At 45.3% G+C, this 25,617-nt stretch overlaps 3 protein-coding genes across 3 annotated transcripts; 2 read left to right on the forward strand and 1 right to left on the reverse strand.

The window, feature by feature from the left end:
* Positions 1–15,584: 15,584 nt before the first annotated feature.
* Positions 15,585–17,187, reverse strand: smim20 (small integral membrane protein 20). The gene is made up of 3 exons (XM_084002886.1): positions 16,988–17,187; positions 16,295–16,351; positions 15,585–15,668 (listed from the first exon to the last, which is right to left on the reverse strand). The coding sequence occupies exons 1-3, from the start codon at positions 17,094–17,096 to the stop codon at positions 15,625–15,627; spliced, it is 210 nt and encodes a 69-aa protein (XP_083859012.1). The 5' UTR covers positions 17,097–17,187; the 3' UTR covers positions 15,585–15,624.
* An 83-nt stretch (positions 17,188–17,270) lies between these two features.
* On the forward strand, positions 17,271–22,727 carry man2b2 (mannosidase, alpha, class 2B, member 2). Its single transcript, XM_084002885.1, has 19 exons — positions 17,271–17,468; positions 17,624–17,770; positions 17,886–17,991; positions 18,086–18,258; positions 18,480–18,595; positions 18,758–18,935; positions 19,019–19,217; positions 19,323–19,513; positions 19,612–19,783; positions 19,896–20,032; positions 20,215–20,492; positions 20,721–20,912; positions 20,995–21,238; positions 21,306–21,416; positions 21,511–21,703; positions 21,795–21,941; positions 22,019–22,131; positions 22,221–22,338; positions 22,435–22,727. The coding sequence occupies exons 1-19, from the start codon at positions 17,343–17,345 to the stop codon at positions 22,536–22,538; spliced, it is 3,045 nt and encodes a 1,014-aa protein (XP_083859011.1). The 5' UTR covers positions 17,271–17,342; the 3' UTR covers positions 22,539–22,727.
* Positions 22,728–23,129: 402 nt separating this feature from the next.
* LOC311008995 (uncharacterized protein) lies at positions 23,130–25,614 on the forward strand. The gene is made up of 8 exons (XM_084002969.1): positions 23,130–23,325; positions 23,573–23,644; positions 23,732–23,803; positions 23,891–24,084; positions 24,248–24,311; positions 24,398–24,563; positions 24,805–25,002; positions 25,147–25,614. The coding sequence occupies exons 1-8, from the start codon at positions 23,311–23,313 to the stop codon at positions 25,275–25,277; spliced, it is 912 nt and encodes a 303-aa protein (XP_083859095.1). The 5' UTR covers positions 23,130–23,310; the 3' UTR covers positions 25,278–25,614.
* Positions 25,615–25,617: the final 3 nt, after the last annotated feature.

Consider the following 25,617-nt stretch of genomic DNA (forward strand, 5'->3'; position numbering starts at 1 on the left):
AATGGCCTGTCAGATGAAAAGGCCCCTGGTGAACTTGATATACATTACAAAAGCCTCGGCGACCCGCGGTTGAATTTGAGCTTGGCGTTCATTTGTTTGTTTGCAGTTTGCGACCCCCCCCCCTCCCCACAAGCCTCACCCACCGGCCCCACCGCCTCCCTCTTAACCCCACCAAGATTACATACACACACATATGCGCGCGTGGCAGGTTGGTGTTTGGTGGAGGAGGAGGTGGTGGTGTTAGATTTGCATTTTTATCATCGCATATGTAATATCTTCATTCCTCGGACTGTTTGTGAGACAAAAAACATATTTAAAGACATCGCCTTGGGCTATATTAATCAATTATTTAAACAAAATGATCAAATAAACAGTTTCCAGTGGTGAAGAAAGACCTGAAATACCACAATGTAAAAATCCTGCATTTAAAATGTTTCATAGAACTCTAAAAATATTAGAAAAATAATTAAAAAGTAAATGTATCATTGTAATTATTATTATTAATACCACTATGATGTCTTATTATTAGATTAGATTCAACCAGTACAACAAAATGCAGTTGTATACTAGTTTAATCTATAAAATGCAGCATATTTTATGCATTATTTATATGTTTTGCAGCGTTTCAGCCATGCAGGATGTGTCTGCTAGCCAACAGTGGAGCTACTGTTCCCTAAGAAAGCCATCGCGTGCTAGTCCTGGCAAAGCTACAAGATTTTGGGTCCCTAATTCTGTGGGTGCTTAAGGTTTGGGATTAGCACTAGAAGAAGAGAACATCACACAGCTGTGAGATGTATCACAGTGTCAAGACACCACTTCCTGTCTCTTCCCTTCCACCACCTTTCCCTCCGTCCGTCCAATTATCTCCCGCCGCCGTCGCTCCCATCTGAGACAAAAGAAAACTTCTGACCTCCTCGGTGCATTTGGTGTGCCTTCATTAACGGGGATGTAGATGGGTGAGGAGTTTAACTCCCTCCTGTGTCACCCCCCCCCTCTCGAGCTAAATCCCTTAATCTGCTCTCGGACACGTCTGGAGGGCAAAACAAACAAATAGGATCCCCCCCCTCGTCTTCCTCCTCCCTTCTACGTCCACACACACACACACACACAGTTCCCCCCTCCGAGCCCCATCACCCACCATGACATCACAGGGAGGAGAGGGTGACACTAACCCTCTCAAGGTTAATGAAGTGAGGTTTGCGACCGCAAAAGGGCTGGCCATTCAAATCACGACGGCGGAGGACTCGGAAAAATGCTCACGGAGCACGTCCCTGTCCTCAAACGAGGTGAGACAACGTGACTTAATGCGGCTCTGGTTTTTACCCCAGCAGCTACTGTTAGAACTGTTAAGGCCGTATCACTCATCCCCGACTTTTCATTAAAAACATTATCGTGCCGGGCTAAGCAAATCATTGTGACCTGATGATCGCCAAATCTATTTTATGATGTGACAAAAACCGTAGTGAAGGCATCCGCCCCAACATCACATGATTTCCTCATTTACTCCGTTATTCTCCCACGGCAACGGCATGCTGAGGACGTCTTGGAGGACAAAGTCATGTTTATTATCCATGTTTGATTTCTTCGGGATCTGTAAGATGTTTGTTCAAGAGCCTCTGCCGCTCTCTCTCTATCTATATATGTTAACAATATCTGTTCCTCTATAAAGCCTTCCAAACATTCATTGTATGCAGATGATACAACTTTGTATAGAGGAGTTTCTTCCCGGACGTTGACGATGTTCTACGAGCCTGTTTTCACGACAAACAATGAGCTCATACTGATCTAAGTCTGGCATTTAATGCAAGACATCAATAACAACAACAAACAAAGAAAACAGCAAAAAAGAAATGCTGCTCATTAAAATATAAATGTGTGTGTCTGCAGATGTGGGTGTAAAAGATATTTAACATTAAATTTATCCCATATTGTTGTGTTGGCAACGCATCCATGCAAAAGAAAGAAAAGCCTTTTTTTCCCCTCTCGCATTCTTGTGTGTGTCCGGGGTTCTCTCAGAGGTCAAAGGTCATGAGATCAACGTGAGGAAGTGTCGTTGAACACCAGCTGTTAGATCAGCTGATGACCTTCAAGGGAAAACACAGTGGGGAAAGACAGGAAGACATAAAGTTTGTGTAAAGGTTAAGACCGAAAGACTCACTGAAAACAAAACCGCTGCGACAGAAAATGTTGGATCGCCAGACGGAGACGCAGCCAGAACACGGCCGAAGCCAACAGAAAAATGCATATCTATTTATATAGGTGTATATGCGTCTCCGTTGTCTGTACTGAATCCGGCCTCACCCTCTCCTTTCCATTCTATAAACCAACCTTATTACCTTTAAATAAAAACCATCTTCCCGTCTTTTCCCCCCCTTTTCTCTTATTATTTCCATTTTTAGCCTCTTCCTGCCTTTTTCGCTGCGGGTTACCTCTGACTCCTGACTGGGTGGGTGCCGCGATGGGCCAAAACAGTGATGTCACTGCTGTTATTTTCAATTGGGCTGAGCTCATTGGCTGAAACCACAAAAGGAGCTGGCATCCAAGTGTCAGGGAACGAGCGGGCCCGGGGTTGCTGTTGGCCCCCGGCCCCCGGCCTTCGTTTCGCATCGCATCTGGGGAAAGAATCTGGGACAAATTGTGGTAGCTCGCAATATTTCTATCTATCTGCCCCCCTTTTTTTTTTTTTCGATCTATTACTCTAAGGGGATATAAATGAGCATGGTTTCATTAAGAGAAAATTTGAGTTATTAAAAGATGGGGACATGAGGGGGAAAAAAAGGACGGAAAGCGACACTGAGACCGCAACAGACAGCAGGAATAAATAACACAGCTTTTCACATTTAAGAGTCTGCTCGAGGCCTCGAGCAGCAGATATGAGAGCGAGGAGGCCAGCAGCCACACGAGTTGACCATGACATGGAAAGAGTGACACGGCTGTGCAAGATGTGCCAGAGGACTGATAAAACACCAACCGCTCCTCATATGATTCCAGTTTTAAGTCGCCGTGTACCAGAGCCCGTTGACTTCCACAGAAATACACACTTTTGTCAAAAACATGTCTTTTTGTCAAGAGAAAATGCTAATTAACTAACAATTATTAGGGTGGGGAGCGAGGCTGAATTTCATTATTTTTAAAAGCCTTCCTAGTGTTTTTAGAATGATTTATTTAAGGAAACACAACAAAATTGTGGCTATTCAAACCGCCCTCTGCTTTTGTACAAAGTAGTTTATTTTAAAAAGACAAATTTAACTTGGTTTTGATTTGTGGCCGATGGCTGTACGCTGGTAAAAAAAACACACAAAAAAAAACAAAAAACGCTTTCTGGATAAGATTCAAACACCAATAACCATAAAGATTCATGTCTATTCTGTTTCCCCAAACTGACATATTGATCTGATTAACTACCAGTTGTTTGATTCGAAAAAATAAAACACTGTTCCAGAGACAGTTTTGTTGTCCTCTGCATATGGTACTTTTATGACCCGTGGCGCACACAGGCGTAATCACTTTATGTAACAATATGATCCTTTTGAAATTTGTTTTACCATAAATCTGAAAAGAGAAGAATGAAAAAACAACATAAATCTCACATGAGGAAACTAGAAACTTCTTTTCAGCACTACCTCAACCTGCACTTCCTATGCCCATTCTCGGAGGGTGCTGCAAGGCATTCTGGGAAATGTAGGGCATCATAATCTAAATGTTCTGTGGATTTTCAATGTCAAGAACACATTTTGGGTCTCTGCCTTTAAGCCACAAAAAAATAGGAAATTAGTGACTCTACAACAGCTCAGTGACTCCATCTGCTGATGAAGATCATGTGATGTGATCGAGAGCTCCGGAACAGTAAATGGACGATTCTTTTCTCCACTGTTGTTTCCAAGGTCAAAAATGAAAAGAAGGTCAATTTAAAAACAAACAACAACACGTAATCAGAAAGTAACACTTTGAGGGTGAAATGTTTCTTTTACATACAATTGAATCGAAGGCAAACCCCCCTGAACTCATATATACATTAATTTATAGAACTGGAGTAGGTGGAAGTACGACCCATTGTGTGTGACACACACACACACACACACACACACACACACACACACACACACACACACACACACACACACACACACAATGCATATACAAGACACATTTGTATGTATACATAGTTCAAAGACGCCAGAGGAGGCGACTTCCTGCTTTTCTCTGGATATTCATGAGTTATCTGTGTGTATTAATGCGTCACAACTGTGTGCCAGTCAGGTTATCTGTGTGTGTGTGTGTGTGTGTGTGTGTGTGTGTGTGTGTGTGTGTGTGTGTGTGTGTGACTGTGAGGGTCAGTCTGGGCAGCAGTCCAGACTGCTAAGGAGAAAAGGAGTGGGTTTCACCACAGGAGGTGGGTCTGGGCACTGTGCCAATCCGCCCAGGAACACACACACACACACACACACACACACACACACACACACACACACACACGCGCACGCGCGCGCACGCACGCACGCACGCACACACACACACACACACACACACACACACACACACACACACACACACACACACACACACACACACACACACACACACACACACACACACACACACACACACAGCCAGAGGCGGTGGCCCCTGTGCTGTTGATGCCTGACCACTCGCTGCCCTCCCAGACACCGAGGACACGGAGAGAGGCTGGAAGGGGAAGGATAGGAAGACGAGAGGAGAGAGGGAGACTGTGGGGGGGAGAGAGAGAGAGGAAAGACTGATAAGGCGGCGGCTGAGAGAGACACGGAAACAGAGGCCGATAATGACAGATGGAGGAAAACGGAAAGAGAGAGACGGGCAGAATGAGGTGTGAAGGGAAAAAAGATGGCAGCAAACAAATGGGAAGAAGGGAGGAACGATGACCGGGGTGTGTTATGAGGAGGTGTGTTTGTTGTGCTGTGTGTGCAGTGAGGGGGGGGCAGATAGAGAAAAGAGTGGAAACGCATAGGAAAGTGTTTTTGAAAAAAGGAAAGGGGGGGGGGGGGGTGACAGAGACAGACGAGGGCTTCAGGGATCGTGGAAAAGGGATAAGATAAAGAAGTGCAGGCAGGGGAAGTGAGCGAGGGCTTGACAGGCCGAGAGACAAAGACGGACAAAGATAGCTAATGCGATACACATTAGTGGTTTGAGCAAACACAAAGCATATTTTAATTGAACTGATAAGAGAAATGAGAGCACTGAAAGGAGACGAGGCAGGAAGTTTTAGAAAAGTGAGAAAGAGGGAAAAACTCAATTTGACCAAATAGGGATCTGAATCCTAGACTTTTTGTTTGGTCAGCTTAAGTGACGTAATACAAGGAGCTGGATGGGTATAACAGACACAGGACTTTCACCCAGGAGATCGCTGTTTGTGTCCTGTGGGAAATTAAGCTGATTTTACGCTTTTTTCACGCTGCATTATAGAGCAGAAACATACATTTGTTTTCTTCTGGTGAGTTGAGGTTCGTATTTAGACCCATATTTACTCGTCTTTTAGCTCTGTTTTGGTCTCAACCAACTCCTGAGGGACATATTTGTCTCTTTAGCTGCTTAACTATCTCGTGTGTGGTGGACAGGTAGCATACTCTGGGTTTATATGAGCTTCTTTAGATCTTTTACATGAGCTTATTTATAGTTACTGATGAGCAAAGCAACTTAAAAACATGATTAGCTCTGGAGAGGGTTGGGTGATAATCTGTGGGCTTGTCACTGGGAACTACATGTTTTGAATAGTCATTATACGTTAATCCTTCTGTATTCACCTCTAATGTCAGATGTTATTAATATTATATAATATAATTATATATTTTTTGCTATGAAAAGGTTTCATCTCCCAACAAGGTCATCTGTTTCCTCAACAGCACCGAGTGTCAAGGGTGGCTTTTGTTCCGTTGCTGCTCCGACTGCTGTTGCTTTCACTCCTCTTTTCTCCGGCGCAGGCTGGGCGGAGAGGGTCGAGCGACATACAGTAAGAGCAGGAGCAGCGAGAGAGAGAGAGAGAGAGAGAGAGAGTGAGAGAGAGAGAGGGAAAGTGAGACAGAGGAAGAGAAAGAAAGAACGTCTGTGTTGGTGCCAGAGTGAGGTATAGGGTTTCCTGAGACTTGTTTTCCTGACTTAGCCGTTCTGTAAGCCCTCCATCCACTTCCCCCCCCCCGTCACACACACACACACACACACACACACACACACACACACACACACACACACACACACACACACACACACACACACACACACACACACACACACACACACACACACACACAATCCCTCGCCTCGAATCACACGACATATCGCAAGAGATAGAGGCTTTTTGGGAAAACCGAGCCCGGTTCCCTTGGGCTATTCCCAAACCCGCGCTCCGGTTACACCACCACGTTCCAGAGTGCAATTCCTCAGTGTTTGAGCCCAGTTTACTTAGGCAGATGCCTCTCTCCTCAAAAACGCTGCACAACCCCCCCCCCCCCCCCCCCCCACAAGACAACTTAATCTCTGTTATTGAAACTCTGCTCCGATCAGTCCCCTTCCATCTAAATATTATTGGAGGCAGAGATAATAAAAGTTGCAATAAATATGTGAGGCAACGTTGGCGAGTGCACAGGAAGTCCGTTTACATTGAAAAGTGACTATCGAATTCATGCAAAATTCAGCGCCGTACTTCGACGAGTAGTTTGGGTCGATAGCAAGCGTCTTTGCACTCCGGAGGGAAGGAAGGAAGCGTCTCATCTCGGAGGCCATTAAAAGACCGGAGCCGAGTCCATAAGTTGCCCGCGGCCCATTTGGCGGTTGATCCGATCGCTCGCTCTAAAAAAAAAAAAGATGGCCGAGAGTCAAAAGATGCATCATCTTTATGCAGAAGTCACGTGGGCATTCAGTTCAAAGCAACTGGTGACCCGCAGGCACAAGAAAACACAGATGTACTGCTGGGGGAGATATGAGATAAAAGATAAACATCGTAAATAAGTCGCGATGTTATTAACAAGAACTCGCTCTAGCAACTTCATCGTCCCGTGACTCCGCCTGGTTTATATAGGGGCTCTTAGTGATTCTCCACCTGTTATACTTGGGACTCCTAAAAAAATAACAAGTTACCAAAGAGGTCAGTAAAATATACATTTGAATAATATTTTGAGGAACAAAGAGGCAAAACAACCCAGTGTTCTACAGGAAAATAGCTAGATTTCAATTTGGGTGTCAATTCAATAGTTTGGGAGATTATTTCTACTTCAAGGAAGTTTAAAACAGATCATTTTATTTGTAAGATGTCTAACTAAAACCTTCTTCTTCTTCGCCACTGTCTCAGATATTAGCAATAAACGTGGTGAGTACGATGTTCTTATCTATAAAATATAATTTGCTAAACACCGAAATGTTCCTTTAAGGCAAAGTCAAACAAAAGACCCAAAGCTCAAACAGAAATCATTGCGGGTTAATGCCTTTCAGTCCCGGCTGTCTGTGGTGTATCTGATATGTTCCATGCTACACGCTGTAGGTAGCAGACACCGCTATGCAGTAGTGTGCATTAGGAATCCAGAAGCCGCAAGTACAAGTTGGTTTTCCTTCTTTCTGGTCCTCCCCCCCGTCCCCCACCCATCCCCCAATCCTCACCCCCGAGCCAAACCACGCTTTCTGATACCTCAGCCTCCGTCCAAATGATTCATTCAACCATCCACCCACTAAAGAAACACTGAAACAAAGAGCGAACGCAACATAAAACAGCCTATACTTTTCCGACCACATGCCGCCGCGCACGGGCTTCGAAACACACACACACACACACACACACACACACACACACACACACACACACACACACACACACACACACACACACACACACACAGAGAGAAACAGCACAAAACAAAAAAAAAGACGTACATACTCATCCAGATACACACACATACCAAATTACACACTCTTGTTCTCCATATTCCACATCATTCCATCTCCATCTGTCTTTTCCTGCACCGAAGCCCAAAGGCAACACCATCTCTGCCGCCGCAGGGCCGGCGTCCAGCGGCCGACCTGAGATGACATCATCCCCCCCCCCCGGCCCACCTCGCTCCCTGTCTTTCTCCTTCTGCACTCATCCTACGTGAACAAAGGGCCGCGTTCCAACACAAATCATCCGACCCCGTCCTTAATGACAGGGTAGAGCTAAGTGATGCCATGGGGGCAGGAGAGCTGGAGGTACTTTGGTCTGGGATGCTGCCCGGTCAGGATTCCTCCCTGAAACATGTGGTTTGTTCTCTCTCTCTCCCTCTGAATGGAGCGGCTCTGGAGGGATGGATGGATGAGGAGAGCGGGGAGCAGGAAAAAGGGGGGAGACCACAAAGTAAGCTCATAGCCCAAAGGGAGAGATCATTTGGAGCTCAGGTGGGATACCATTGGGCTTTCATGTCAGGGTGGCTTTTCTTGTGCGGATGACATTAAATAGCAGAAGTATACCCCTCGGACAGAATATGAGGATGAGGTTTACGCGTTGCAATTCAATCGCTTTCGCAAATTTCCGACTGACATCAGTGCATATGGGCGCTATTTAATCCTGCGGGTTGGGTTTTAGGGTTATGCACACGACATGACCACGGTTTTTATTTTTGACCCTGCGTTGCACGTACAGCCGAGGCGCACAAAAACGTAGGAAAATAATGAAGATCTCGAGCAGTTTGCGGAAAGAGAATCCGTTCCAAGGCTTTAAGGCGACTCCGAAGAATACGATTTCCACAATCTGCGACTTCGGATTTATGACAGCGTCCTCGTCAGCTGGGGATGCGGTGAAAACCAGTCGCAGATGCCTTTTGAAGGACGACAAGTCCAAGTCACGTCTCCAAGCTTCTAATGGCAAGTCTCAAGTCAAGTCCTAACAGGCAAGATGACGTCAAAGAGTTATTTGAAACTGCTTCAAGTCAAGTCTCAAGAACTTAAAGACGAGTCCAGAACACATCACGATGAATTCAATACAAGTCTAAGTTTCAAAACAGCAACAAGGTCTGTGGATTATCCCGAGTAACAGGGTCTTCAATTCTGGAAGGAGACATTGCTGTTGATTTTTTACATTTTTGTGTTTTTTTTGGTGCTTTGACCACCAAACCCCATCCGAGTGCCATACAGTCCCATTATATCGGAGACAAGGCAGACATCTCTATGGCCAATACCTCTAAAACACAGCAAGTCACGCCAAAACAATCTAGATTGATAAATAGCATTAAAAGGTACGAGTAAAAATATGTATTTTTTTATTTCCGGATGAACCGTGTCCTTAAGGTCAAGTTCAATCAATTCTCATGTGTTTTGTTGTATTAGAGTCGTATAAAGTCGGGTCATTTGAGACGCATCCAAGTCGGGTCCAAATCAAGTCAAACCAAAGTTAAGTCTTGTCTTATTATGGTAAGTTTAAAGTAAAATCTCAAGTCATTAAGGACAAGCCTGATTCTTTTAATCGTAAAAAGTCCATGTTTAGTTACAGGACATTTGGTTAGCATAGATTCAGTTAGCATCAAGTCTCCGTTAGCTACGTGTCAGTTGCAAGTCTTTTCTAACTATTAAAGTTGCACATTTGAAAATTTTCTGGATTTCAGGTCAAAACTTGAGACTCAGGTGAGGCCACCAGGTCTCCCAGCAGTCAGGTTAAGTCTTTTTGGGCCCTAAATTTGTCAGATCAGCAAGTTTTGCCAAGAGAAGAAACTTTGTATGATGCTCATCAGCAAAAACAATCAAAAGAAAAAGTGATTCATTACGGATTGACTTCCTAAAAGCCTCTGGACCATGTGAGGAAGGTAGATGCATTAAACAGATACCGCCGATTCCCCGGATAGGCCGAAACACAGATTACCAGAGTTACTAATCATCTGGACGATCCGGCTTGTGTCAAATCTGCTCGAGCGCTCAGAGCGGGGCCTGGTCTCTGTTTGAGTTTAGCCACATGTGAGTCCGCCTGCCCCGGAGCTGCGCTGTAAACCTGTCATTGTTCTGGGTCAGCTCCCTGAAGATGTCCTTAAGGCTCACCAGCACACACACACACACACTGCGGCAGTCTTCCTCCTCCTCGGAGGGGAACGGGCCAACGGTGGACAGCCTGTGTTCCATCAAGACGTCCAAATTCCATGACTTTCCCCCCCGAATTCCCATCCGGAGCCAAGTCATATATTCTGTTGTCATCCACGAGGCCCTAATGAAAACCCACGAGGAACACGGAGGCACACCGTCTTCCCCCCACCCCAAAACAAAAACACAAACTATGACTCATCACGCGCCTCCGTGCATCCTAAACATCCATTTAAAGCCGTTTTCATTCTATCCAGCTGCCATTTAGGATGCAGGTTTGACTTATTGACTTCATTTGCTCTGTGTGCAAACCACTAATGACAGGATGCCGTTCATCTAGCCGATGAAAATAGCCGGGGCATTTCAAGTATTTTAACACTGGTACACTCTGTCCAAGTCGAGCTGAGACTCAGCGCGTCACATCGGATCATAATATGACACTTTATTTCGGTTTTAATCAATCTTTTAACCCCATCGCCTGCCTCTCAAACAGCTCTTAATTGCACGCCTACCGTATCATTCGCCACAATGTACATTTTAAACATCGCCTCGAGGGTCGAGCTGTTTATTTTGATACGGTCCCTCAGAATGAAGGTGGAGTGGGAGCGCCGTGCCAGGAAATGTGAATGAAAACTGGCCCACCGAGTCGCTTTCAAAGAGCTTTCCATGTTTTTTTTTTTAAATGCAAGCATGACTTTGATGGGCCGCAGACTTATTTTCACGAATGAACGTGTCAAGTATTAAGGTGCCTTATAAATCACTCTCTCCCTCACCCTCTTTTAGCCTTTCAGAGAGGCTTGGAAGGGCTGCATTACTGCTTACAGCTCTGGCCCTCTTCCTCAGTAACCTTGCCTAAATCAACAGCCGCCCTGCTATTTTAGTGCATAAGACATTTTTAAGATTATAATGGGACTGTAAAAACGGAAAACCTGCTACGTAACGCGATTGATGGCTCCGGGGCTCGCACGAGCTGCTAGAATGGCGTGTTTAGTAGTGACAATAATATTTCAATCAGCGGCGGTTTTGAAAGACTCCGTTAATCAAACAGTCCCGAACTTAAATGTAATTGTGGTTTCGGCGTTTTCGACTCCGTATAATCAGTGGAACATGGGACGGAGGCGTTCAAAGTCGGTCTGCACGATGAGGTCGGTCCATAACAAAGATTTTCCTCCCCGCTGAAACAAGATGGGGGGAAATAAGAACTTTTTTTTTCTCCCCCAACCTTAAACTAATTGCTTAAACATTTCCTTCATGGATCCATATGCGGACGCGAGCCAAGCGACAGGCCTTTGGCACGCTTAAAGCCACATTTGAGAATTTCCTACCTCATTCAGAGGTGTTACTTAATCACATCCACTGGCTGCCTGAAGAGGTGTGAAGAAAGTAGGCCCCTTAAAGTTAAGCCATAAACGCACTTGCTGTTCTTTTAACGTGTATTATGGTTCTGTAGGGTCTGTTTGTGTTTGGTTTTTTTTTACTTTATGTAGTTTTATCTTCAGGAAACAAAAAAAACGTCAGTTGACGTCATGCTTTTCTGCTCTAAAAGGCTAAAAAGAAGTGTCGACACAATGATTTAACTGTGCAATTACTGAATGTTCAACAAAGTCCTCCCAACATTCATCTTTTCCATTTGTCCTGTGATTTACGCTCCGATTGCCAAGTGAGCTCAGCAAAATGCTAATAGTCCACAGCGACACTCGTGGCCCCGCGAGGCTGTACGTGGCACAGCGACTGGCATGCTAACGTGCTAACGTTTAGCGCTTTAGCAAGTTGTTTTAGCAGGTATTTGGTAAAAAAATAAATTAATCAGAACCAAATTTCACGACAAACCATCCCAACAATCGTTGAGATATTTCCCTAAAGAAATACACAAATATGATGCGGAAAATATCAGAAGTTAAATTGTACGTTCTGGTTATAGTTAATTCTCTTATAATATCCTAGCGCTCCATGGTGTGTCTCTTGTCTGTCTTGTCTGAGTCTAAAAACACGTTAGCATGCTAACGTGTCACTTATATGAAGAAAAAAAACACAAAAAACTGTAGAATTGTGCTAAATACTATCCTAAATATTGTGAAAAAGACCATGTTGCCTCTTAATTACTAGATGAAGGTTTATAATGAGCTCAGCTAAAAACAGGCAGACAGACAGAGGCTAAAAACCACATGTTTTCACATGTGCATTGCCGGGTGGCCAAACAGCTACACAGACCGTTTATAACTGGAAGTTCCTGTAAGGGGTCTAAATTACACCGGGCCGATGTTTGCATCATCTCCCCCTTCATCCGTTCACGCACGGGACTCGGAGAACCCGACGCACTGCGATGCCTTCACGACTGGGCAACGGAGATGCAACCTAAAACAGACCATAATGATCTATTTGTGGTCCGGCTTCGGGCAAATATGAACAGAATACAAAAGCACACACACGATGTTTGGAGTTCCAGTAAGTTCCACAACCACAGTTTAGTCTCCGGGGGGACGCTGGGTTCCTCCGAGCTGAACTCCGCTTTTCTTTCCTGAATGACACACACACACACACACACACACACACACACACACAGACCACACTGTCACTGGGGCAGCTTGCCTCTCCTGCCTGCTGTGAGCCGGGCCGGAGCCTTTTTTCCTAGACGTTGCTTCAGACTCATACTATCTGTTTCCACAGCCGTGCGCCTGCTGACCCAAGAATGCGGACGGCACTCCGGCACCTTGTTTTACGGCCGAGCAGCATATCTGAGATGTGAATATTGCTTGTTTTGTGGGAGAAAATCATCAATCTGTGATATTCTTCTTCTTTTTTCTTTGTTTCTGGCGACATCTTTGGTGATGCGCACACAGCGGTTTTCGGAGTTTGAGGCCTCGAGCGATCGATCTCACACATCAAAGTGTGTTTACGGGTCTCGGGGAGCTCTGCTGAATGTGTGAGAAAAAGCTGCATGAAACGTTTTGCTGGGAAAAATATGATAAAGTGCCTCAAGTGATGTCGCCGGATCAGAGATCAGTCGGGGCTGAAGACCGCAGCTTTAAAAATGAAAGCTGGAGGATGTTGTGTACTCACAAATACGAACATTTAGATTCAGCCATTGCTCTTTTGAAGATATATTACCTAAATGCTAAAGCATATGGATATTTCTCTACTTTATGTTTGCTGGTTGTTAAAATGTAGACATATTGATGCTTTTTTAAAGCTATGAAGTACATATTTATGGGCCAGAGCCTTAAACTTGCATTCATGAGGGCCAACATGGGGGTCTACTTTATATATACGCTCTATGCTTTTAACTAAAGTAACGAAATCCGTAAAACTAAGAAATAAAAAGGCTTCATTGTAGTTATGAACAAGAGGATGCTTTGATGTTTGATGTGAGAACTGGACCTCATTAATGAATCATGCATTTGCAAATGATCATTAAAAAAAAAAGAACAAAAAAAAAATCCTCCTCAGCTGAAACACTTCAAATCCATCCACTTCAAATAGAAATGAACGCCACAGTCGTCTGTCTTCCTTTACAGTGTCGTCAAAAGGCTCTCAGAGCTCTCCTTGTTTTCTTCACTTGTTATTTTCTGGTTCTTCTTTTTTTCCACACTTGAGCGGAGCGAGGCGTTAGCTCCGCTTGCGTTTTACATCCCACCCCTTCCCCGAATGTCCTCTGCCGTTCCTCCAACCCCCTTGACCATGTCTGTCAACCCTTGTTCCCATGGCGATTCGCTAGAAAAAACCTCGGGCCAATTATCTGCCACTCTGGGACGCGCACCTGACAAACTGCTCTCCGAGCGACGTCGTGCCACCGCTCTCTGAAAGCCGCCTGAATAGCCGGGGCAGATTTGTGTGATGGGTTAATAGCAGGATAGTAAAAGTGGTGCGGAGGCGACATTGTTGAGTTCATGTCGGTTTATAGTCCTCTCTGACCCCATTGAATGTTTTATAGTGATGGGTGTCTATCTACATATTCAGCTGAATGGGCCACAAAAAGAGCAGCCATAAAAGCCCGGTGCAGACTTCAGGCCCCGCTTCTGAATAGACGGACGTGAGGATCGAGTTCACGTCTGAAATGAAATGTCACGGTGTCGTGGTGATTCAAACGCTGATTCACGGCCAAGAGAGACCAAAAAGCCGAGGGCCGTGCTGCACAACCTGTTACATACTTTGCCAGGCAAAGTAACAGAGATTGAGTGTCTCTCTATTCTGTGTGTAGGTGACGCGTCCCCTCAAGAATGTGGTTCTCTTCCTCTCGCCGTTCGCTTCAATTTCCCCTCTGGTTGCTTACTTCACTCGCGCAGCCGAGAAGCTGTCGCTTGAGGAATCTGGAAAACACCAGCGGGGAATGAGAGGAATTTCTGCTTTTCGTTTTTTTTTTCTTCCTCCTTAACCACCCCCTCACCCCTTGCTCTCTTAACTTTGGACGCCTCTGCACAGCCAGGCTCTCGAGTTTTCTCTTGTTTCTGAATGCAGCCCAACAATAACAACCTCTCATAAACAATGGGGCTTGCTGATTGGGGGGTTGAGAAGGAGAGTGGCCGCTGCTGGCCCGTGCAGTCGGTTTTCGCTGGCAGCAGGCCTCACGAACGGTCCTAAACGTCCGAAAGTACAGGCTGCATCGGGGACTGTGAAAGATTTAAGGGCAACTTTAAAAATGCACCATCTCTGAAGGACCATAAACACATGCTTTAGTTCTTTCTTAATCTATCTTTCCTCCGAAAGGACTTTGATGGACCAAACTCTGAAAGGGGATGCTGGTCAATGTCAGGAAACCACAAAAGTACAGGGAAAAAAATTGTAGTTTTGGAATTCTCTGCTTTTACGGCACCCACGGACTCGTAAAGGGAGTCTGGATCACATCGAGGAGGATTTTGAACAAGACGACCACGGAGCTCTGCCCTGTCCTTTCAGCCCATGGGCAAAACACAGCTGGAGTCACATGCCATTTAAACAGCCGAGCAACAGTTAAAGCCTGTGTCTGTGACAGAGAAATGATAAAACAGAGTAATGTGTCCCGGAATAACTCTGTCTCTACCATTTTCCATTTCAGAAAATGATATTGCACATTACTGGACCCTCATCTGTAGAACCGTTTTTTTTTGTGTGTTACACGCACGTAATCAAAATCAAATGTCAAAAGAGAGTCTTGTGAATAGGATGGGTAAACAAACCACCGTATTTTATTAAAATTTCGACATGCTGCATACCACAGCAAGGCTTTTGGAAATAGAGAGGTTTTTCCAAAATATCTAGATGCACAAACCAAACATTACATGGTCCACTTGCTTTGACAGACTGGCATGGAGCGCCCCCTTGAGGACAAATGAGAACCAGAAGCACATTTTGGAAGACAAGTGAAGCTGGGTAGAAAGTTTAACTTGCACTCCTTTTCTCACGTCCATTGCACTTTGAAACAGATTGTTTGTCATCACAATACATCACCCATTTTAATTAGTGCTTTAAACTTTATTCACAGGATTTAAGGAATCACTTAAACAAAAACACATTCACTCACGCGCACACCAAGCACTCATATTCTTCCTCAGCATCGGCTTCATCAGAGTGAGTCGCCACTGGTCATCATTTGCCTGCAGGCTTGAATGGATCAGACCATATCTTCACACCTTTAGTAAATAGAAGATGAAAGAAACAGTGTCAGTGTGCATGTATCTGCAACATCTCAGCCCTGTTAAGGCACTACAATACATATAACAGAGAGGTAACTCCTCTTACGCTGGTTTCAACAGGATGTGCAATTAAATATAATTTCCATTCACCAAATATCCATTCACTATACTTACTATCATAGACCCCACATATCTGGTTTGAAAGTAGTGCACTAGACAGAAATAAATGGGGAACAAGCTACAACTCTACTAATTGGTAGATTGACAGATACATAATCACAAACTATCCCCATAATCAAATAATTATAATTATTATAATAATTGTCATGTAAAATGACAGAAAAGGCCATTTTCAGCCTCCAAATATGGACATTTCCTGCTTTTCTATTTTATATAAACTATATCTGACCGTCTATAGACCACCAATTAATCCATACAATAATCAGCAGATTAATCGATGGTGAAGAAAATCGTTAGTTGCGCCTCTGAAAGGAAAGAAAATTGCATTGATTAGGTCCATCTGTGTCTTTGCCAATTACGTTAATATCCCATTAAAGAAAGCCCAAAACCCAGCTCATTCTCTGACGTTTAAGTCTTTGCAACACTCATCAGGTATATCTTACCTGCGGGTTGAACATCTGCCTGATTGACTCCTGCCCGGTTCATCTTTTGGACATCTCCTATCAAAGAGAGAACGGTACAGTATTGTCAGAAGATTCTCACATTGAAGCTTTATTTTTCTCTGTCAGAAACACTGGAATGAGTTCATCCACATCCTAATGTAGGTCTCCTGACAATAGCTTTCCATCTGAGCTGGTCAGCTCTGTGCTCACTGTCTGTGGCTGCACCAAGACATACAGTGAAACCACAACTATTTAGCTGGATTAACTTTTCCTGGCATCGCTCTCTCATGTCTTAGCTGGTTAACATGTTTATGATTAGGGGGAAGAAACCACTGGGTCTGTCCAGCTTGAAAACTCCTATTGAAAGTCTCGGTAGACAGCACGTTTAACTCTGGCCACATTTAGCTAAACAGTATATAATATATAGGTGTTTTTTTTATCCTCTTTCTTTGTATGTTTTAGGAACCCCCAGTTTATTACCGGTATTTTAAATGGAAAAACAAATAATTAGCTAGCTAGCTTAAATAACCAGCCACTTTGCTAGATTAATCCACTACTTTAGTTTATTTTTCGCCAAACAAAGCGTAACGGGGAAGTTTTAGTACAAAGCTAAACTCTTTATACGAAACAACGTACTAAAGTGACATTAGTTAGCTGCAAGTGTTTAACTGAAATGCTAGCAAAACCACTTACTGTACTCCTCTTTATGCGTGAGCGGGTAGAAAAATATCGGGTAAAACGCCGCAGCAACAGTCGTTACAAAGGCTCCGAATATTATCGCTATTCTTTTATTTTTTGCCATTTTGCCGTCGGACGGGGTGACGGACTCTCACCTCCAAGTGTTACAGAATGTTTACAAGTTTTATTTCCGGTGTAAAAGGTCACCAAAACCACGCGTTAACAAGAGCGGCGTCGATCTAGTTTGGTTCTTCGGGGCTTCCGTACCGAGTCACGTGAGCCACGTGATGCCAGAACAACAATAATACGGAAGTGCCGGTAAAGAGTTGAGATACTTTAGCCTTTTCTCTTCTTTCACGGACGCGGAGAGATGAGATTTTTAGCCCGCGTCGTGTTTCTTCTCTGCTGCGGTTTCTCAGCGGGAGGAAACGAGACAATTCAGACATTTGTGATTCCTCACAGTCACATGGACGTTGGCTGGGTGTACACTATTCAGGTAGGTCTTCATAAGGGAAACACTAAAGGGACACATACTGTACAGCTTGCTGTTTAACAGTGTCCTGTCACCAAACAACCGTTGTCCACATATTCCAGATTAATATATATGTATTATTATTCTCCATAATGGATATGAGTGTGTATTTTCAATAGGAGAGTATGCACGCCTATGCAGCCAATGTGTACACCAGTGTGACCGAGGAGCTGTCAAAGGCTGAAGACCGCAGGTTCATCGCCGTGGAGCAGGAGTTTTTTCGACTGTGGTGGGACACTGTGGCCACAGACTCCCATAAGAAACAGGTAAGGACACATGATTGGTCCACGCTCTACACAGGCATACAGTACTGACAAAAAAGTTGGATGAACCTTTAAACACACAGTAACTGATTATCATGTTATGACTATGACTTTGTAGGTACGACAGCTTGTAAAAGAGGGTCGACTTGAGTTCATCATCGGGGGCCAAGTGATGCATGACGAGGCTGTTACTGATCTAGATGATCAGATACTGCAAATGACCGGTAGTGAAACACATTATTGTGGAGAGGACACATTTTAGCCTGGGAGAAGGACATACAGTATGTCGTAACCTTTTGTTTCTATGACCTGTCTCAGAGGGACACGGTTTCCTCTACGAGACGTTCGGGGTGCGTCCTCAGTTTTCCTGGCACGTGGATCCATTCGGAGCCTCTGCGACCACGCCGGTCCTCTTTGCCCTGGCTGGGTTCAACGCCCACCTCATCTCCCGCATCGACTATGACCTTAAAGACACCATGCAGAAAAACAAGGTGTTAGTTGATGCTTCTGTCCAAATACTACTGCTCTAAGTGAAGGGAATACTATTCAAAAAATCACAAATTCTACAAACGTCACCACAGATCACGTCTATTACCCAAAAAACACATTTGTTTATGCACTATCATCAAAAAAGTAAAGCAGCATTGTCAAACTAACCTCAAAATAGTACTAAATAGTCACTGCCTGTTGTTTATCTCTTTTTCTTATACAGAAACTACAGTTTGTATGGAGAGGTTCGCCCTCTCTAAAAGAGAAGCAGCAGATCTTCACTCACACTATGGACCAGTTTAGCTATTGCACCCCATCCCACCTGCCATTCTCCAACAGGTAGTCCATGGTTAGTCTCTTTGTTGGTAAGACACACAAGTGTCTTCAGCTCGAAACATACTTTAGTATAATTTCACCACAATTCCATTTCTAAAATATGTATTATCAAATAGAAAAACTGGAGATTTGTTCATGAAAAGGAAACATGCTCTTACATCTCAGCTCCGGTTTCTATTGGAATGGAGTTGCCTTGTTCCCGGATCCCCCTAAAAACGGAGTGTACCCCAACATGAGCCTGCCCGTCACCAAGGAGACAGTACACGCCTATGCCAAGACTATGGTGGAGAACATCAAAGAGAGGGCTGCGTGGTTTCGGACTAACCATGTGCTCTGGCCGTGGGTGAGTATAGAAAAAGTCTGTTTTTGTTCTAACTAGTAGATGAAAATGTGCCGAATACATCCGTCACTTCCCTCGTGTTTCAGGGCTGTGACAAACAGTTCTACAACTCGTCCGTCCAGTTCAACAACATGGATCCTCTGATGAAGTACATCAACCAGAATAGCAAAGAGTTGGGGGTGACAGTGCAGTATGCCACTCTTGGTGAATATTTCCAAGCCGTCCACCAATCAAACGTTGTCTGGGAGCTCCGAGGGAGTGAAGATTTCTTACCGTATTCCACTGGTGAGAATCTGTATCCTAAAACATAAGACCAACCTGCTTCACATGAAACGTAACAAACACAGTTTTCTTGTTGATATGATCTACTGTGGCTGATTCATTTTCCAGAACCGCACCAGGCGTGGACGGGATTTTACGCCTCTAGAAATGTCCTGAAAGGCGTGGCACGGCGGGCCAGCTCCCAGTTGCATGCCGTGGAGACTCTTTTCACCCGTTACCGAGTCAGCTTTCCTGACGGACCCGTAGCTAAAGTCTGGGCCCTCAATAAACTGAGGGCGCTTCGCTGGGCTGTCTCAGAGGTAGTTGTCAAAACATTTCACTACTATTTGAAACAGAAAATAAAGTAAACGTCCATCCATACAAGATGGTTTGTGAACAGAAATCATTAACTTTTTAGGTCCAGCACCATGATGGCATCACCGGCACTGAGTCTCCCAAGGTGGCCGACATGTACCTGCAGCACCTCCTGCAGGCCATGATGGGAGTGGATGAGCTTCTGGCGGCGCTCTTCCTGCTGCCCCACAACCTAGACCTACCCAGCATCCTCGGCAGCCGCTACCACAGAAAAGGCATGCTGTAATTTCAGCTAAACGCGTAACATGAAGTGTCGTCAACGGGGTGTTTCTTCTTCAACATTTGGGCCACTAGTTTATACGTTGGTTCTTAATCTCTCAATGCCAGGTGTTCATCAGCCTTTGGAGCAACATATCATCGTTTACAACCCGTTAGCATGGAACATCACCACCATCATCAACGTCACAGTGATGTTCCCCACTGCAGCTGTCTTTGATGATGATGGACGAGCCGTGCCTGCACAGGTTAGTATGGTTGTGTTGTTTTTGATGAAAACTGACATTAAAAAATGTTTTCTGAACTATTTCTGAACTGATTACATGCATCCGTTACAGGATAACGATGAAAGGTAAAAAGTAGCATTAAGTAGACGATGACAAAATCCTATACTGTATACGATTATAACATCTTCCTCTGTCTGCTGCAGATCCAAAGATCGGCACAGTCCAATGTGACCTATGACCTTTTCATGGTGGTGGAACTTGGAGGCCTCCAGCACAGGAAATACCTGATGAAGTTCTCGAAGGAGCAGTGCTCCGGGAGGTCCAAGTGCGGCTGGACTTATGAAGCCGAAGGGGTTCGGTTTGAGAGGCGCAACATCCGGGACTCGTTGGAAACGGGGAGGCGACTCCTTCCTGTTTTGAGTGAATGTTACAAGCTGATGTTTGACCAGGATACCAACCTGCTGCACAGCATCACTTACCTGTAAGACTCTGTTGCATATTCATATATAATATGTCATAATTACACAGGGAGTAGTTTAGATATTGTTTACAGAATATGAAAATTAAAGATAATTTGATAACGAAATTTATTTTTAGTAATGTCTATCACTTTTACGTCCCACCTTTGCCCCTTTTCGGCTCATAAAAATGCTTTTCCCTTATGCCAATTCGACTCTCTGACCTTTGACCTCTATTCCATCCTTGGCAGTCAAGAAAAAAGGATCGTGGTGATGACTCAGGATTTCTGGGAGTACCACGCCAATGGAGATATAAAAGCCGGGCCCATCTCCGATAACTACATCTTCAGCGCCAACGGGTCAGCTGTGCGCGCCTACAAGGCCGTGGAGATGGAGATCATCCCCGGGAAGATCGTGACTGAGATCAGGCAGCGCTTCTACCGGTGGGTGACATCGTTGTAGTGCAGCAAAATTAACCAAACTTGTGAGATCGGCTCTTAAAATGTGACAAATTGCATCTTCTAGAGAGGAAAGCGATAAAGACTACACGTACTCCATCACCACCCGGGTCCCAGAATGCTTTGGGAGTGGACCGCGGTGTCACAGGCTGGAGCAGACGTATTCGCTGGGCCCCCTCAGTCTCAACACCGAGGTCGTCCTCAGAACCAGCTCCTCCTTGAACAACAGCAGGACTCTATACACGGATGACAACGGCTATCAGATGATGGAGAGGAAATACAGGAAGTTCACCAATAACACTATAGCAAGGGTAAGTCCCTGGATTTATAAAAATAAAAATACTTTAGAACAATCTTTATATAATGTGCATTTTGCAGAACTACTTCCCTATGGTTCGGGCAGCCTACATTCAGGATGACCTCAGCAGACTGGTGCTCGTCAGCGACAGAGCTCACGGTGTGTCCAGCCAAGCCAACGGACAACTAGAGGTAACTAAAGGCAGCACATATTTCTCAGTTGGTTTCTACTCACACAGAAACACATGCTAACATCCTGTGTCTTCCCCACACCCCCCCTAATCAGGTCATGCTCCACCGCCGCCTTTGGAACAACCTGCCCTGGAGCCGCGGCTACAACCTGACCCTGAACGACAGCTCGGTCGTAAGCCCCACCCTGTGGGTGATGCTGGGCTCCATCAGTGCCACCTCCAAGCTCTACCAGAGGGAGGCAATAGAGCTGCAGCTCAGACCTGTCGTCATGCTCATAGACCAACCTCGTGAGTGCTTATCTTTTTACGGCTGCATGACATTAAAAGCTATTTGTTTTTTTGTTTTTTTAGCATTTATCATTTTCCCTCGCACCCTTAGAGAGGTCCTGGCGGGAGAAGAAACCCAGAGGAAGCTCTCCTGTGCGTTCGGTGGTCCTGCCGCCCAACCTCCACCTGCTCAGCCTCAGTATTCCTGGATGGAACTACAGCTCTGATCACGATGTTCACCTCGGCCACATAAACTCAGGTCAGGTGTTAAAAACACAGCTTTTGTTTATTCCTGGGGATTAAACTCTAAAAAAAGGTGTAATGATATGCATCTAGGTAAGGATTTGCACTCGGAGCCAGACTATGATCGAGTCCTGTTGAGAATCATGCATCTCTTTGAGGAGGGAGAAGACCCTGAGCTTTCAAAGCCAGTCACCATAAACGTGAAGGTGCAGCACAAATACTTTTCTACATATTGTCATAATATTGCAAGAGGGACACCTTGGATTTCCATCATTTTAAAATGTCATGTTCACAGGATGTTCTCCAGGGCATAGGGGAGGTAAAAGACCTGGAGGAGCGTTCCCTCACAGGCACCTGGGATATCAGCAGTCTGCAGAGGTGGAAGTGGAAAACTGCAGATCACTCAGAAACAAGTGAGAAAGATGTTTTTTTTTTGTACATTTAAAAATAGACTTCGGTAATATGTACATTTATGTGACATTTTGTCGTTTATGTTTTCTTTACCTCAGACAACAAAAGGTGTAGCAGCAGCAAAAGTGAAGCTTTCACCGTGACCATCTTCCCCAAAGAGATCCGGACCTTCTTCCTTCACTTTGCCTCCGGGAACTTTTAGGCTGAACCGTCTTCTGGGAAGACATCACTAAAAACAATATGACAATGCTTTGAAAGATCAGATCCTTTGCCACACTGTTAATCAATGCTCTTTTTGCACATTATGTGAACTGTTGAGAGGCACTGATGTGTTGATTCAGTGTGCCCCATCTCACTGTTGACTCACACTGAATAAAGTGATTATTTTTGTCACGCTTGTTACAATGTCTGACTTCACTCACACAAGCCAACCAACACAGAGTTTCTCTGTTAATTTGGGGTTAGTTTTAAATTATTAACAAAAAAAATCACATTTTTTTACGAAATTGTAGCTATGTTTAAATCTGAAAATGAGGTATTATCTATATGCTAATTTACAGATGCTTATAGACAAAATGTAGTCAAATAAACACCCAAATGTGCACTTTGGATGTTTTCATTGCACTTGTCTGAAAGAGGACTTGTTATGGAAGAAATTAGCCCCGAATTTAGAAATATACCAGTAACTGTGCTCAGTGATATTGATATACATATCAATTGTAGTTCCCCAACATGGCCGCTAGGGGGTTCGCATCCCCCATCATCAAACCGACCTCACGCTGCGACGGCGAGCGTCGAAAAAGGCAACACCCGAGGAGGACTACGCTTCCCGCCCGCCTGCCTCTCCGTGCATCACCGCGGCGACCGAACAGGGAAGTGAACCGCCGCGTTAAACCATGTCAGCCCGCGGCGGCAGCACATGAACACGCCATGGTCGCCTGCGAAGGAGACGACGCTTGCAAATTGGTACAAAGATGAGCAGCGGCAGCGTGAGTGCAGCTTCCTTCATCACGTGCTCTGATCTATGATAGGGGTTATATTTAATCCGGTGGATTTGGTTAAACTCAATGCATTGCCTCTATTGTGCGTTTAACAGGCCTGTAACGAGAGGTCCTTATTGTATTAATGCCGGATGCTGTGGGGAGGCGTTGTTGCTAGGTTACCACACTGGGAGGGGGGCTGATGGGAGGATTGTTGGTCAGAGTCAAACTAAGCTTTAGTCATGTGCTTCCATAGAAACGAGAGAGGGAGCAGAGGAGGAAGCTGCAGCACTTCCTCAGTGACCTGGCCTTACTGGGATCACTACAGGTCAGTGAACGCACCGCCCACGTGATCAAACGCACAGCCCACTTGATAACACACTCTTTCTTGTGTTTAATCTTGTTTGTGTGGCAGGGCTTTAAGTACTTCCAGCCGTGGCTGAGGGGGAAAGAGGAGCTGCTGCTGACCGTCGTTAATGAGGATCTGGTGAGTGTCTAGAGAGCATAAACAGACGTGCATATTTCCTCATGCATTCATCCCCGTTGACTAATACCTGTCCCCGGGCCCCCGCAGGGTTGGCGGTCCCCGGGTTTCGTGGTCTCCAGGGCCTCCTCCTACTCCGCCACCAGCAGCTGTAACAGCAGCGACGTCTCCCCCAGCAGCAGCTCCCCCAGCCTGGACTCCCGGAGCAGCTCTCCCCTTCCCGGGGAGCCTCAGGGCCCACGGGAGCCTCCGTCCCACGCTCGTACCAAGACCCAGACTGTCAGGTAGTGTCTGGAAATAGAAACATGTATATGTACGGCTTCTCGAATGTGGGGATTTGCTGATTTTTCCAATTTTATATTGCTAGAAATAGGATTGATTGAGAGGAAAAGTGTCCATTTTTTACATTTAAATCATCTTTATCATGCTACGTCTCTTTGTCCCCAGGGCCCCGAGCAGCGAGGAGCATCTCCTCCCCGCCTCCCCCAGTGAACGAGAGATGGCGGTGCCCGTGAGTCGCTTCGGTCCCTCACGCTTTCCCCAATCCTCCACCAGCTCTCTCATCCGTCTCACAGCCTCCACTCTGTCCCTCAACAGGAGGTGAACTGCACTCTGTTTCTACTGGCCGGCTACGTCAAGTACGGACGCCCCTACGCCTGGATACGCTCCAATCACGAGCGCCTGGTCAACATCGGAGGCACCGACTCCATGGTGAAGGACACGCCCATGAAGCTGAAGTCCATCGCCGACTGGCAGATGCGAGGTATGGAAACAATGCGAGGAATCCAAACACGAGAGAGCTATTGTCTCACTGCGCATATTCAATAATGACGAGGTTTTCCATGAGCTAAATCAGACACAGATGTTCAACCGTCTGAGACTACCGTGCGGTGGGGATTTGGGGTTTGTGGAAAAACAGCTGCTTTACTTGGAAATATCACTACACTGCTGGACTTTTACAAATGGTTATTAAAAATGGTTTTAAATGCATTCCCGTTTTACAGGTATTCGCGTGTGGGACATCATCAGCGAGCTGGTGTGTCTGTGCACCGTCCCCTCTCCCTCCAACCCCTTCGCCCTGGACATGCGCTACATCAAAAGCCTTCCCCTCCCCGACCGCTTCCTCGTCACCGGTGCCCTCCTCAACTTCCTGGAGACGTATGTGGTCTACGGAAACCGGGACGAGCTGCACTACGACAAAGGTAGGACATCTACAAGTGCAGCAGATCATTTGAGTTGCATACACATTGAAGCCAGCAGGTGGTGCTGTTTAGCTACATTACAAAAAGGAAGCAGGCCTTCTACACCTCCACGCTTTTTTTTGACAATAGTTTTCCCCCTTTCAGTGGTCGAGGAGGTGAAGCCTCTGAGGCGCCTCCATGTCCAGGCTCTGCTGGAGTTACAGCAACACAGGGAGAGCTCCGGGTCGTCCAGCAGCCACGCAGTGAAGGACTCTTCTGCAGACGACAGACCTTAACTGTTCCTATGTGATCCACATTCAGACGAGATTTCTTCAACGCACTTCGACAGACTTGTTGTTGGGGGAAATGATGTCAAATTGGTTCAAATGTGTGAAATGTCATTGGAAGGACTGTATTTAGGAGATTTTCTCTCATATTGCCTACACAAACTCTCTTAAGGCTACATGTATGAGACCTGTGTAAAATGTGAAAACACTGGAGAAATAACCCTGGGAAAGGAGTCACATGACTGAGATTAAACATCCCAGGACCTCTCTGAATATCTTGCCCTGACACCAACACACACACACACACACACACACACACACAAACACACGGCTTCTGGCCAAATACAAC

This window comes from Eutrigla gurnardus (assembly GCF_963514095.1).
Source record: "Eutrigla gurnardus genome assembly, chromosome: 23".
In the NCBI taxonomy this organism is placed as follows: Eukaryota; Metazoa; Chordata; class Actinopteri; order Perciformes; family Triglidae; genus Eutrigla; species Eutrigla gurnardus.

What these genes read in the sequence shown, in the direction of transcription:
- smim20 (XM_084002886.1), bottom strand. Translation starts at nt 17,096, where the DNA reads ATGGCAAAAAATAAAAGAATAGCGATAATATTCGGAGCCTTTGTAACG. An exon ending in CACGCATAAAGAGGAGTACA is followed by an intron (nt 16,352 to 16,987) that starts GTAAGTGGTTTT and finishes TCTCTTTGATAG; the next exon opens with GAGATGTCCAAAAGATGAAC. An exon ending in GGCAGATGTTCAACCCGCAG is followed by an intron (nt 15,669 to 16,294) that starts GTAAGATATACC and finishes TATTTACTAAAG; the next exon opens with GTGTGAAGATATGGTCTGAT.
- man2b2 (XM_084002885.1), top strand. Translation starts at nt 17,343, where the DNA reads ATGAGATTTTTAGCCCGCGTCGTGTTTCTTCTCTGCTGCGGTTTCTCA. An exon ending in CAGACTCCCATAAGAAACAG is followed by an intron (nt 17,771 to 17,885) that starts GTAAGGACACAT and finishes ATGACTTTGTAG; the next exon opens with GTACGACAGCTTGTAAAAGA. An exon ending in CTGCACAGCATCACTTACCT is followed by an intron (nt 20,493 to 20,720) that starts GTAAGACTCTGT and finishes CATCCTTGGCAG; the next exon opens with TCAAGAAAAAAGGATCGTGG.
- LOC311008995 (XM_084002969.1), top strand. An exon ending in CCTTACTGGGATCACTACAG is followed by an intron (nt 23,645 to 23,731) that starts GTCAGTGAACGC and finishes TTTGTGTGGCAG; the next exon opens with GGCTTTAAGTACTTCCAGCC. An exon ending in CGCCGACTGGCAGATGCGAG is followed by an intron (nt 24,564 to 24,804) that starts GTATGGAAACAA and finishes CCCGTTTTACAG; the next exon opens with GTATTCGCGTGTGGGACATC.